At 35.2% G+C, this 12,376-nt stretch overlaps 1 protein-coding gene across 1 annotated transcript; it reads right to left on the bottom strand.

Annotated features, from left to right (window-relative positions):
* Positions 1-2,158: 2,158 nt before the first annotated feature.
* LOC129576251 (polyamine-transporting ATPase 13A3-like) lies at positions 2,159-9,135 on the bottom strand. The gene is made up of 17 exons (XM_055460961.1): positions 7,753-9,135; positions 7,316-7,648; positions 6,894-7,170; positions 6,583-6,787; positions 5,803-6,411; positions 5,526-5,731; positions 4,790-5,439; positions 4,536-4,708; positions 4,174-4,407; positions 3,984-4,089; positions 3,811-3,902; positions 3,632-3,716; positions 3,403-3,541; positions 3,094-3,224; positions 2,965-2,997; positions 2,699-2,886; positions 2,159-2,480 (listed from the first exon to the last, which is right to left on the bottom strand). The coding sequence occupies exons 1-17, from the start codon at positions 7,808-7,810 to the stop codon at positions 2,337-2,339; spliced, it is 3,663 nt and encodes a 1,220-aa protein (XP_055316936.1). The 5' UTR covers positions 7,811-9,135; the 3' UTR covers positions 2,159-2,336.
* Positions 9,136-12,376: the final 3,241 nt, after the last annotated feature.

Genomic DNA, 12,376 nt, shown 5'->3' with positions numbered 1-12,376 from the left:
GAAGTAATGTATAACATGAACTCAGACGAGAATAATATCAACTGCAGAACACATTTGACGTTTAAAATTGTGAGTCATCTGCTCCCGTTAGCAATACATAATCTGGCCGAAAAAAAATAAACAAAATTTGCCTTAATTAGATCAAATATTTTTTTTTTAAATGTCATCATGACTCATTTTTCATATTAAGAGTTCCAGAGAAATCAGCTGAATTGATTCATACAACCAACTGCTGCATATCTACTCATTTCATGCGTACAATCAAGTAGAGTCGGTTGATATAGAAATCAAGAGCATATCAACATAACATATGCATATATCTTTTTTTGATCGACTCCATTTCTCCTCGACTTTTTTCGTTTTCAATGAAGATTTAATACAGTAGAATTATTGATTTAAAACAACAATTGTCGGATCAATCTAACTTTCTTTCTGAATAAGTTTGGGTCAACTTATCACACTTTTTCCAGAACAATATCGACGTTTTAGTTATTTCAATGTTTTTAAGTGAACCGATTCAAAGTGATCGGATTTTTGATGCAAATGGTTTTAAAAAAAAATTCAACAAAGTTCTTTTTTTTTCAATTTTGAGCAGTTTTTTTGTGAAATGAAAGACCAATTATAGTATTTTTTTCATCATTTTTTTCTTTATTGAATTTTCAATTTTCACATTTCAAGTACTACCCGACTACGGTTAAGAAACAGTTCAACAAAGTGCGAGTTAATGACAAGATGTTTTTTTAGTCAAACAAAATAAATGAGAACAGCTGCAAAGTTAGATTCATGCACTATGTGCTTTATTGATCTCTCTACAAACCGAACTAACTTAATCAAAGCTGTACAGGTTATTTATACATTTTTTGATCTTGAATTTTCCGTATCAAATTATTTTATTTACAATTGTTCCATCCAATTATTATTTCAAAGTCAACCAAATCGATTTCTAAAATTTAATTATAATTTTCAATTATCAACGTTTCACTAATTTGCCATTTTACCTGAATTCGTCATTCAATTTCCTACATTGTGCAATATGCAATTTATTCACAATATTGTGCATTATACAATATGAGTGCAAATTAATTTTTATAATATCGTTATCATTATCGGTATTAACTTGCGCTGTAAATGGAAAACATTCAGCAATGAATGCTCTAACGGCATCTATACGGTATAATTTGAAAGTATAAGTAAATGCTTTCGTCATAAGGTTTATCCAACCTACGCTTTTGGCCGGCGCAAGATAGCGGTGGCGCCTAAATAAGATGTATTAGCAATTTGCGGCATTTTTAAGAACTATCAATACTTTTTGTTGTTGTCACGAATTTCGCAACAACAAGAGCAACAGCGTCTAACACTACTAGTTATCAAAAAAACCGTCAAGAGGGCGCTAACAGTTCCCCAATGGAATTTCCATAAGAAAGCGCGCTCTCTACGGCAAATTTCGCCATTTGTCAACAAAAAGTGTACAGTGCTATACGCTGTTGAACAAGAGGCGCCATCGCTATTCACTGTCACGTCAAATACATTGGTTTTTATGGCAGAGAAGCACACGTTGGGTTTATCCAAATGTTGGAATTGGCATTTGTCAGAAATGACATTTTAAACGTCAGTCATGATTCAAGTCAGTGATCCCTTGATAGGGACAAAGGCAGAGCGTGTCTGAGCTGACGTCAGCAGCACTAACTAACGTCAGCTGCTGATATCAGCTGCTGACGAGTATGCGTTGCGTTGTTTTAACGCATTTGCAGTTCAAAATTCATATTCCTCTCTGGATACCAAGTCAAATATCATATTCTCTTCATTGAAATTTGACTTGGTATCCAGATTTTTGTACTGCAGATGCGTTAAAACAACGCAACGCATGCTCGTCAGCAGCTGATATCAGCAGTTGACGTTAGTTAGTGCTGCTGACGTCAGCTCAAACATGCTCTGGACAAAAGGAATGCAAACTGAACTCTGAAACGTTTTGGATTTGCTGAATATATTACCATATTGCAGTTCACTGTGTTGAAACAGCTAGTTGTAATGGGACATTTTTACATTAAATCGTTTATAAACCATTTGGTCGGTTCCACTTCGATTGTTGTTGTCAATTCAATTGAACCATCTACACATTGATTCATTGATTGAATTATAAATTCAAATGCAATGTTCATTGGAATTAAAAACGATTATATTACAAATTGCTTTATTGAAGGAAGAAGAACACAATTTACATTTAAAAAAAAAATAAAAAAAGAGTACATTTAAATGAAATCGCGTTAAAAACAATTGAACACGGATTTCGATTTGTTGAATGGCATATTTAAAAATTCGACGATGCTTGAAATCGGTCAACATTCGAAATGTCGTTGCAAGTCGTATATGCTGTTGGCCTGTAAGTTCTGTTCGATTTTTTTGAATTTATTTCGTGGGCCTTTCTTGCGTACTATGAAATGAATAAATTGCTTATACCATGGTCGTTCGGCAATCAAAAGCTGTGAATTAAACAGAAGGTGAAGAAAACATTTGTCATCAGGGTCAAGTGATTCATCAATTATTAAGTTGAATTTAGCGAATGAGATTGGTGAATGATAAATTTATGATAGATTCTAAATGCATTAAATAAAAATCAACTACAACTACCAAAAAATGTTCGTATGAAAATCAATTGTCTTGTGATAGCGGCACAGCTTTATAGATTAGTAATAGTTACCTCAATGCCATAGGCAAACATCAGGTGTATTAATGGAAAGGCGAGAATTGTGAATCGGAAGATATTGATTTCGTTTTGTGTTGCTAAATACGGTTCGATTTCGAAAATATCCGATAAAAATGCGAACGGTCGTAATAATAACATTGTGGTGAATATAGTCAAAAATGTCAAAAACACCAGCAACAAGCCTAGAGGATAAAGAGATTTAACAATTTAAGGCCATTATCATAAGACGAAATGGTTTTTCAGGAAAAAAAAGTATTTACAGTTCGTTGATATCGGTTGACGATAAGGTAAACCTATAAGAAAAGACGAAATAATTATTAATAGAAATTAATTATTTCGAAGGCTATAATTATTATTTTGTGAGAGCTGGTAGAGTAAGATAAGAGTACCTTTGGAATAAACAACTCCTAAAGCTAAGTATTGATAGCAGCTGACCAAAAATATCATCGTATTTTCCCAACATAATACTCTTTCATCGTCATCGTCATTGGATTCATTTCCTTGCAATTGGGTTGGAAACCTGCAGCATATCATAGAATTGCAATGCAAAGAATTTGATCAATTGAATTGACTCAATTGAAATGTTTCATACGAAAGAGAGATATATTAAATCTGACCATATAGCCAAGAATGGCACTTAGGAGCGACCACAGTTTATTTTTCAATGAAAATGTCATCGAATAATCATCGAAACATACCAGGATTGTTGAAACAAATAAATGACGGCCGTTGCTTGAATAACAGCACACAGAAGCACTTGCATCAGTATTGGAATTACGTTCGCTAATGACAATAGTGAGCTGCTAGGTCGTTTTGTACCCAATTTTTCAGCAGGCCCTTTAAATTAAAAATCATTAAAAAGAAAAATCATTGTCAAAAATTATTTACTTGCTTTATTTAATAATAAGAAAGTACAGTTAATATTACCTTGTCGCCCCATGGAAAATGCTAAACTTGCCGTTATAATTAGATCGACATACAGAAATTGGAAATTACCTAAGATCGACGAATTCTATTTTGAACAAATGAACGATTGCAATTTAAATTTTTAGTAATAAACAATAAACGAAAATGATTTTTTTTTAGAAGAGAAACCGCATGCGTACCGTGTACAAAATGAGGATACCAATAAATTGTATGAACGAATACATTATCATGTATTTGAATAAACCGAATGATGTAACTAAGGCGCAGCGACCTAAATAATATTTTTCAATAATAAAATAATTAATTAATGTATAAATTGAACAAAGTATAAATATAAATAAATGAAAAATACCTTCAAGTGCCAAGTGTTTTATGCATGAAATGTTTTCTTCACTTGAAGTGAATGGAGCCGCTACGGATGCCTCAGCCTTTGATAAGGAACACCCAATGTGAGCAGCCTACGAAAAAAAATTGAGGAATGAATTTAGATGGAAACAACACTCGACAGATGGTCTATATTGGACTGTCTATGAGAAACTCACCTTAAGAGCACCACAATCATTGGCGCCGTCGCCAACCATGGCCACAACATAATCGAACTGTTTCAAGCATATGACTATTTGGCTTTTTTGTTCTGGTCGAAAACGTGCAAATATTGTACCTCTTGCAACAATATGCGGAATAAAGTGTGGATAATGCATTTGAATTGCTTTCCATGTCGTCCCGTCTAATGCCAAATGGTATTGCTCTGCGGATATGTTGAGCAATGTTGAGCGCTTAAGAAGATAAAATTGCAATATAATGATAACCGTTTTATGATTGAAAAATTGACCCAAAACTTGTTTTTTTTCTCTCTTTTTTCAATAATTAAAATGGATCTTTAAATACGACAAAGAATCTTTACCGAATTAAACTCAATATCTTCTATTCCATTATTGGATGTATCATCAACGGCGCCAATGTCTCGGCTCAGCTCGATGGTCAACTTAGGTCTATCGTCTCCGTATCCTTCGCATTTTACAATATACACTTCTTCATGTGGCTTGACCATTTTGCAATCCTTTGCAACTGATAAAGCTTTGATGAAATAGAATCGAATTGTGAGCATCAACATTGACGGAAATTTACTTGCTGAATAAACTACTTCCCAATACGTACCTGTCATAATGTTATCACCGGTAATCATAACCGTTCGTAATTGGGCTGCATGTAATTCTTCGATTACATGAGTGGTTTCTGGTTTCAGGCAATTCAATAAAATCAAGAAACCATCAAATATTAAATTCGTCTCAATGTCGGAACGTTTCATGCGTTCAATTTCCATCCATTTAATTTTCGATGAGAGTTTCTTATGAGCTAATCCAATCACACGATAGCCTCTCGACGTGTATCGATAGAGTACTTCGTAAAAGTCCTTTGGAATTGTCTTTGGCTGGCATAGGCTGTGAATTTTTTCCGGTGCACCTTTGGCAAATACTTTCATGTGTTTTTCACCCAATACACGTACAATTACCGACATGCACTGAGCTTCCGAAGAGAATTGATGCTGCTTGATTATGCCAATGGAATATGGCACGTCAGCTAATTCACCGTCAGATATAGGTGATGTACTTGGCGCTCGTGGATTTAGTCTGATCGGCCGAACGATGGCCGGTGCTAAATTATCGAAACGAGTATGTTCATGACCAGGTTCGATGTATTCCCATTTAATTGAACGAAACATTTCCAAGTCAAGAGGATCACCTTGGAGAGTACCATGAATTGTTGTCAGAGAATGACACGTAGCCATGTTCTGGATGATGTTTGTTCTAAAATGAAGGGAAAAAATTATTTAACGATCATTTTGATGTTCAATCCATTAAGAATAAAATGATTTTATCGAATGACCGCTTACTTTACATCGAAACCATTCGGTGGTTGTGTGTCATTGGTGCGAAATTCGCCATTTCTACATTCACGGCAGCCATCCATCGTCAAACCATCATCGGTAAGGGTACCCGTCTTATCGAAACAAATCAATTTCAATTTACCACACACATTGATACGTTGTGGGCTAATACAGAAAATGTTTTTCTTCTTCAAACGCGCTTGACTATACACCTGGCGATAAAATACCAACATAAATATGAATATTGTATAGAAAAATGACATGTATTATAATGACTACATACCTGACCGGCAGTCATAGCCAATGGCAGTGCTGGTGGTACGATTATCGTGATAATATCCAACGCTCTAACAATGATTGTCTTCAAGTCAGCACCTCGTTCTTGGTACATTTGAATGGTATAGACCATGCCCAATGCAGCCACAACGAATAGCATTGACACAAAACGAACGGAATCTTCATAAAATCGAAATTCGATTGGACGTGGATACAGAATACTTTTGACAAGTTCACCTTTCGATGTGTTGAACCCGGTGCGAACCACTTTTGCTAATACTTTTTCACTTCCATAGTAACGGGTTTGTAGAATAGTGGTGCCTGCATATAGGATGTGCCGTTTTTGAGACATCCATTCGAATGGTGCATCATTTGATGTTGGTGGTCCTTTTGTTACTGGTATACTCTCTCCCGTCAACATTGACTCATTCACAATGCAAGATCCATATAGAAGTACCGCGTCACAAGCCATTATACCACCATCCACTGGAATCACAATTATATCACCCGGTACCAGAGAATCAGACGCAATGTTGGCCACGTCATTGGATTCGTTCATAACACCGATATCGTCCGCTTTCAAACTTTCGATTACATTATGCAACGTTATACTTTGCTGTGAATGACAAATGAAATTGTGTTTTTTTTTTCATATTTAAAATTTGATAACCATTTACAAATTTGCTACGAACAAATATTATTGAGAATTGTAATTAAATTGAAGAAATGAAAAGTTTGATATTGTTTCTAAATTCTAGGCAACTTATCTGATTGAAAATAAACTCACCGCTCTAGTTTCGTGTAACGAACAGTAAATTGAAATGCCTGAGAGTATAAAAACACAACCAGCATAGTAGTAATAGTCATCAAAGCACCACAGTGTCACCGAGAATATTTGAAATAAATAAAATGGATTGAGAATTTCCGTCCGAAAGAGTTCCCAATAGGATTTCACAGCTATTTCAATTGTGTTTTGTCCATATAATTGTGTTCTGTAGATTAAAGGCAAAAAAATGGGATATGCTTGGGTTAAGAAGAGCGTTGTTATTCAAAGTCCAAAAATTTATTAATTGCGTCGATAATTGGAAAACCACTTACAAAGCGTCACGCTGTTCGCTGGATACACAACTAAGATTTGAATGTATGAGTTGGTTTGTGGTCGAAAGTTCATCAAGGTGACGCATTCTGACAAACTGATCGATATGATTGTTGAAAATATATCGTATGTGTTCAAATTCAAAGATTCGAATTTCATTGGTCGATGCATTTTCTCGATTAATTTCCTTCAAAATATTCGAATAGAAGGCAATGGCAGCGGCAGTTGGACGTATCACCCGAACACGTTCAAGCGAAACTTTACCTTTATTGTTCGTAACTGTGTGGAAATTTTCAAACGATTATTCAATTGTTATCAACATATGAAATGGAAAAAAACCGTATTGATAAGATTTCGAAATTTAGTCGGATTTGACATAGAATCGAATTTGAAATGACGACAAAAATCGATGTTAGTTACTAACCGAGAACCCATTCGCAATCGGCCAAATCACATGGTTGCAATTTGAGCCAAACGAAAAACCGAAGACTTGAATTGGAGATCAAGTATGGAATGCCAAGAAAAAGGATGGAGACGACATGATAGAAATATGTGCGTAAGTTTGAATGCTTATATCCGTAAGCAGTGTAGGTAATTGGACTAGGTGCATTCGGAAGATATTCTAATGAGGAAGCGTTCGATGATGTTGCTGATCCGTTGCAAACATTTGGCACATTTTCAAATTCAATATCGTCACTTTGATGGTTCAAAACTTGGCTTTGTCGCGTTATTGACATATAACCAGCTCGCACACGCCCTGCAACAGAATAAAACCGAAACGTAATACATTAATCTAATAATGTGACAATAGGGTAAACAAAAGATTGAATTTTGTGATTAGAACACTTGAACAAAACTCACTTCCGATCATGTTCCCTGCTTCAATTCCCTCACAAGAAACAATCCGGCTACATTCCATCCAAATGGAGTAATCTCAATCGATTTCGATCAATATCCAGCTATTTTTCATTCAATGCAATTTCATAACTTCATGGGATTTTTTTTTCTTCAAAAGTAAAACAATGGCACGTTTCAAGGCTAATACAAATACACAAAATTAACACAACCGATTTTAACAAAACAACTTGATTGATTGACTCTGTGCATGGTATTTTACTACTGCTACTACTCGATTTGTTTGTTTGTATGTGAATTTAGTAAACATCTGTTTATTTGACAGCCAATAATATTCGTAAGGAATGGTTCACACGTCGAATCGTTCGCATGACTCACAATTGATGTGCTAAACGGTATTTTATGGTTCAATGTCGATTTGAAAGTTATATATACAGACCGTACAGCAGATATACAAATACGAAAGAAAGAATGTGAGAATGAACCACATACAGAAAGAACATTCAAGTAACATAGCTATGTGTACTCTTGCTCTCGTGTATTCTCTCTCTCTCTATGCTTCTCCGCTTCGTTCGTTTCATTCTTGTGTGTGTGTGCTGGAGCAAGAATATTTTCATAACAAATCGAAGTGTGACTGTGGCGATCGAATCCGTTAGAATCGAATTGACAGCTCTTACTGTTGCTGCGTGAAGAACAGTGCAGTTTTTGTGTTCTGAATTTCATAACGATGCGAAATATCTACTTTGAGTCGAGATTCAAACGAGATTTTGAGTGTTTGTCAACACATTTTTCTGGATTGTGCTGTTGTATTAGTTTTGCATTTGATTCGGTTGTGATTTTTGACTAACAGGACATTTGCACAACGACAAGAGCACAATATTCGAAATTCAGCATTGCATGGTCAGTTTGGTGTCAGAATTCGTTGAGGCAAGTTGATTGTTGTATTGATGGTTCATTGATTGTTTCTTCAAAACAAATTGTTAATTTAGTCACTGTTTGATCGAAAGTGCAGTAATTCTGATCAATTTGTTCACCATTTTATTTTTCATTTTCATTAGATCAAAGACCATTGCGGATTGTGAGATAAAATTTAAAGGGCCAGCATATCCGCTAGGTATCATTTCAGTCGGTTGATGTTGAACGAAAAAATAAGTTCACAGTGCTACCAGCGCCATAAGCAAAACCGTTATGAATCTGATTTTTTTCGATACAAAATAATCTAAAAATATCTTCTAATAAAAAAAAGTTAGAATGAAGTTGTGAATTCAATTTCTCAACACACAGTTTATAAAAAATATTTTATTTGCATCAATAAAACTTAGGAAAACTACAATTATTTCACTGCAAACGATTCCCACTTGAAATGTGAAACGACAACACACTTGTCACTTGTCAATATGGCGACTGGAGTATATATCCGTTGACTTACGTAAGATGGCGCTGTTGATTGCGAAGTTTCGAACAAATTCAAATGGAAATCATTTGCAGTGGAATAATTATAGTTTTTCTAAGTTTTATTGATGCAAATAATTTGTTTTTAATAAACTGTGTGTTCAGAAATGGAATTTACAATTTTATTCTAACTTTTTTCATTAGAAGATGTTTACGGATCATTTTGTATTGAAAAAAGTCAGACTCATAACGGTTTTGTTTGTGGCGATGGTAGCGATTCAAGCGGCATATGATGGCCATGATAGCCTTTTAAATTTTATAATAAATTTCATGATTCAATTCGCATTAGCTTTTGGTGAGCATGAAAAGAAAGCGAGCCCAGAACGGGCGACCGAGATCGGTCAAACTGTCGCTGAATTCGGTTCTCCGGGATCAATACCGCGCGAATTTTGTGGCACAAGTCAACAATTGGTGCCACACAGCCACGGTCATTACCGTTTTGGCGTCATTGTAGTTTCTCTTCGAGAACAACCGAGCATTCGACGAAGATAACCACGACTTTTTCAGAGGCAATGGATACAAATTGATCGAAGAATGTTTTAAGTCGATTTTGAATGACAACCGACACAAATTGCCCTTGGCCTTCCGCCAAATAATCGAAGCAGTAGTGCCGAAATTCCGATGGACACAACGTGAAGGCATGGGAAACGCATTCAATGCGCTCATAAACCAATACACCACCAATGTGAAGAACAACATCAAAACGTTTCAAGAAACTGAACAATTGTGTGGTGGTGATGGTTGACGAGTACAAAACATCGCAGACGTGTGCAAAGTGCTTTCGGCCATTTGATCGACGTACAAGAAAGGACCGCTACAAAGTCTGCCGTCAATGCATTCCACATGCAGCAAATATCACGACTGACAAACACCTGAGCAGTGTGATCATCGGCAAGAAAAGCAACCGGTTGTATCAACGAGAGCGACGACATGTTGTTGCGGAATATGAACGAATGAATGAACAGATCCAGTGTATTCACATGGTTTAGTGCCGAAACTCAATGTATGGTTCAAAAACTGGCAGCTAAACACTGATAACACTTGGAACGATTCACGTCATCCACATCAGCAGAACACAGTTTGGCATCGGGATGAAGTCGCTGCCAAGTGCATATTGTACAAAGGTATGTATCATACATTGAAAAAGAATCGAAATATTCTGGCTAACAATTGTTGTTTGTGATTTCGGTGGTTTCAGGTCTTTGTATGATAAAGGGCTTGGATGTATATATCCGCAACTGTCGAGACAACATTATGCAGCAGCTGCAGCTGCGCAAAGCAATGCCGAAGGTGATGACTACGTTTACGTTCTCGACGACGTGTCCGATGAAGAATAGTTTTTAGTTGATGTAGGATTAAGTTTTCAAACAATAATAATAATAATTGTAACGTTTTGTTACTTTGCTGGGCTTTGAGTATTGTGCCTTGTCCAAAGTACGGGGCTTAGTAGGATCATATAAAATAACTCGTAGTTGAGTATCACTATTTATTAGCATATTGAATATAGATTCATAATCGTTTTTATATCATTCTAATTGATTTGTTTTACCGTTTTTTTCTACTTCCATTGTGACGTTAAAAATGACTGAAACTACACACAAATGCGGGCCTTAATTCAACCATTTACATACGCTTGGTAATGGATGTATTTGCGGTAACAATTGCTCCTTGGGAAGATATTTGTTTTGAAATTTAATTTCATTTATTATGCACTTATTTGTGTTTTTTTCATGCAAGTTCTTTGTACCTTTATTGGATCCGTTTACAATCTCTCAACTCCATTTTCCAAAGATATTCTATTTTATTAATAAGAAATAAACAATTTACTTACAGTGGTAAATACATTCAGCTTCTATTTCAATAGACATGCAAATAAAATACACATTTAGCTACAGGTTTTGAACTGTTGGTCCCAAGTGTTGGTTCCGGCTTAAATCAGAGTTTGAGCATTTTTTTTTGTCTACGTATCGTTTTGAAAACTCCAATTGGATTAAATATTGTAAACCCAACAAAGGTTTCATGGATTTTTTTTTTCAGATTTGTAGTCAATCTACGCGCTTGTTTCACGAGTTTGGACTTAAATTTCCATAATTTTTGTTTTCATTTTCGACATTTTTTGTGAAACTCCAATGGAATGGAACAATAATGATAGTTTGCATCAAACGCCGCAGAGATTATGCCAAATGTTTTTAGCATTTTCTGACAAATAGTTTCATACGAAAAAAAATCATTTTTGATTTTTCTGCAGCATTAGTTGAATCTTGATAAAAGTCAATTTCGCGTTGATATCAATGAAATGTCTTGAGATGCCAACTCTTCTAAATCAACTAACTGATATTGCGGAAAATGAACTATTTGTTGAGATTTCAAATTTTTCGCATTCGTGTTGAAGAGCAAAGAATGGATTGTTCCAAAATTCTATTACGAAACAGCTGATTTCAAATGAAAAAAACTTTTCAAAGTCAATACTTGTACCGAAAGCAGAGAGAAAAACTTCTGATATCCATTTTAAAAAATCATTTTGAAGAGATGTGCTTAGTAGAAGAATGCAAAAAAAGTAAATTGAAATCGCCACGAAATGATTTTTGAACAATCAGAAGAGACTTGCCAAATTTCGAGAAAAAAAATCCGATATCATACACATAGGTCTATAAAATTGAGAAAATATCCTATGTGGAGTGTCGAGAATTAAAAATTAAGACTCTGTATAAACCCGGCTTACTCCTCCCCTGTGCTGTTGCTAAGTTGAGGAGTCTGCAGAAAGTTCAGAATTCTAGTCATTTTTTTAATTAATTTTGTAATAAGTTTGTACTCAATAAAAAAAACTACGCTACAAATATACCACGTGTATTCTCTGCGCACGCCACGTTTATACCATTTTCACGCTTACGCTTATTTTATACATAGTTTAATACAGAGTCGAAGGTATATTTAAGGGATATTTTTAGCGTGTACCGCATACAAAGCATACGTATAGAATACTTAGACTTAGCGTATTCTATCCGTATGCTTTGCATGCGATTCACGCTAAAAATATGCCTTAAATATACCTTCGACTCTGTATCAAACTATGTATAAAATAAGCATAAGCGTGAGAATGGTATAAACGTAGCGTGCGCAGGGAATACACGCGGTATATTTGTAGCGTAGTTTTTTTTATTGAGTATTTGTTCATGTC

Source organism: Sitodiplosis mosellana, unplaced genomic scaffold, assembly GCF_009176505.1.
Source record: "Sitodiplosis mosellana isolate CC-2019 unplaced genomic scaffold, AAFC_SMos_1.0 Smas_scaffold_6181, whole genome shotgun sequence".
Taxonomy (NCBI): Eukaryota; Metazoa; Arthropoda; class Insecta; order Diptera; family Cecidomyiidae; genus Sitodiplosis; species Sitodiplosis mosellana.
Note: the sequence above shows the minus strand (reverse complement) of the source record. Positions and strands in the feature narration are given on the sequence as shown.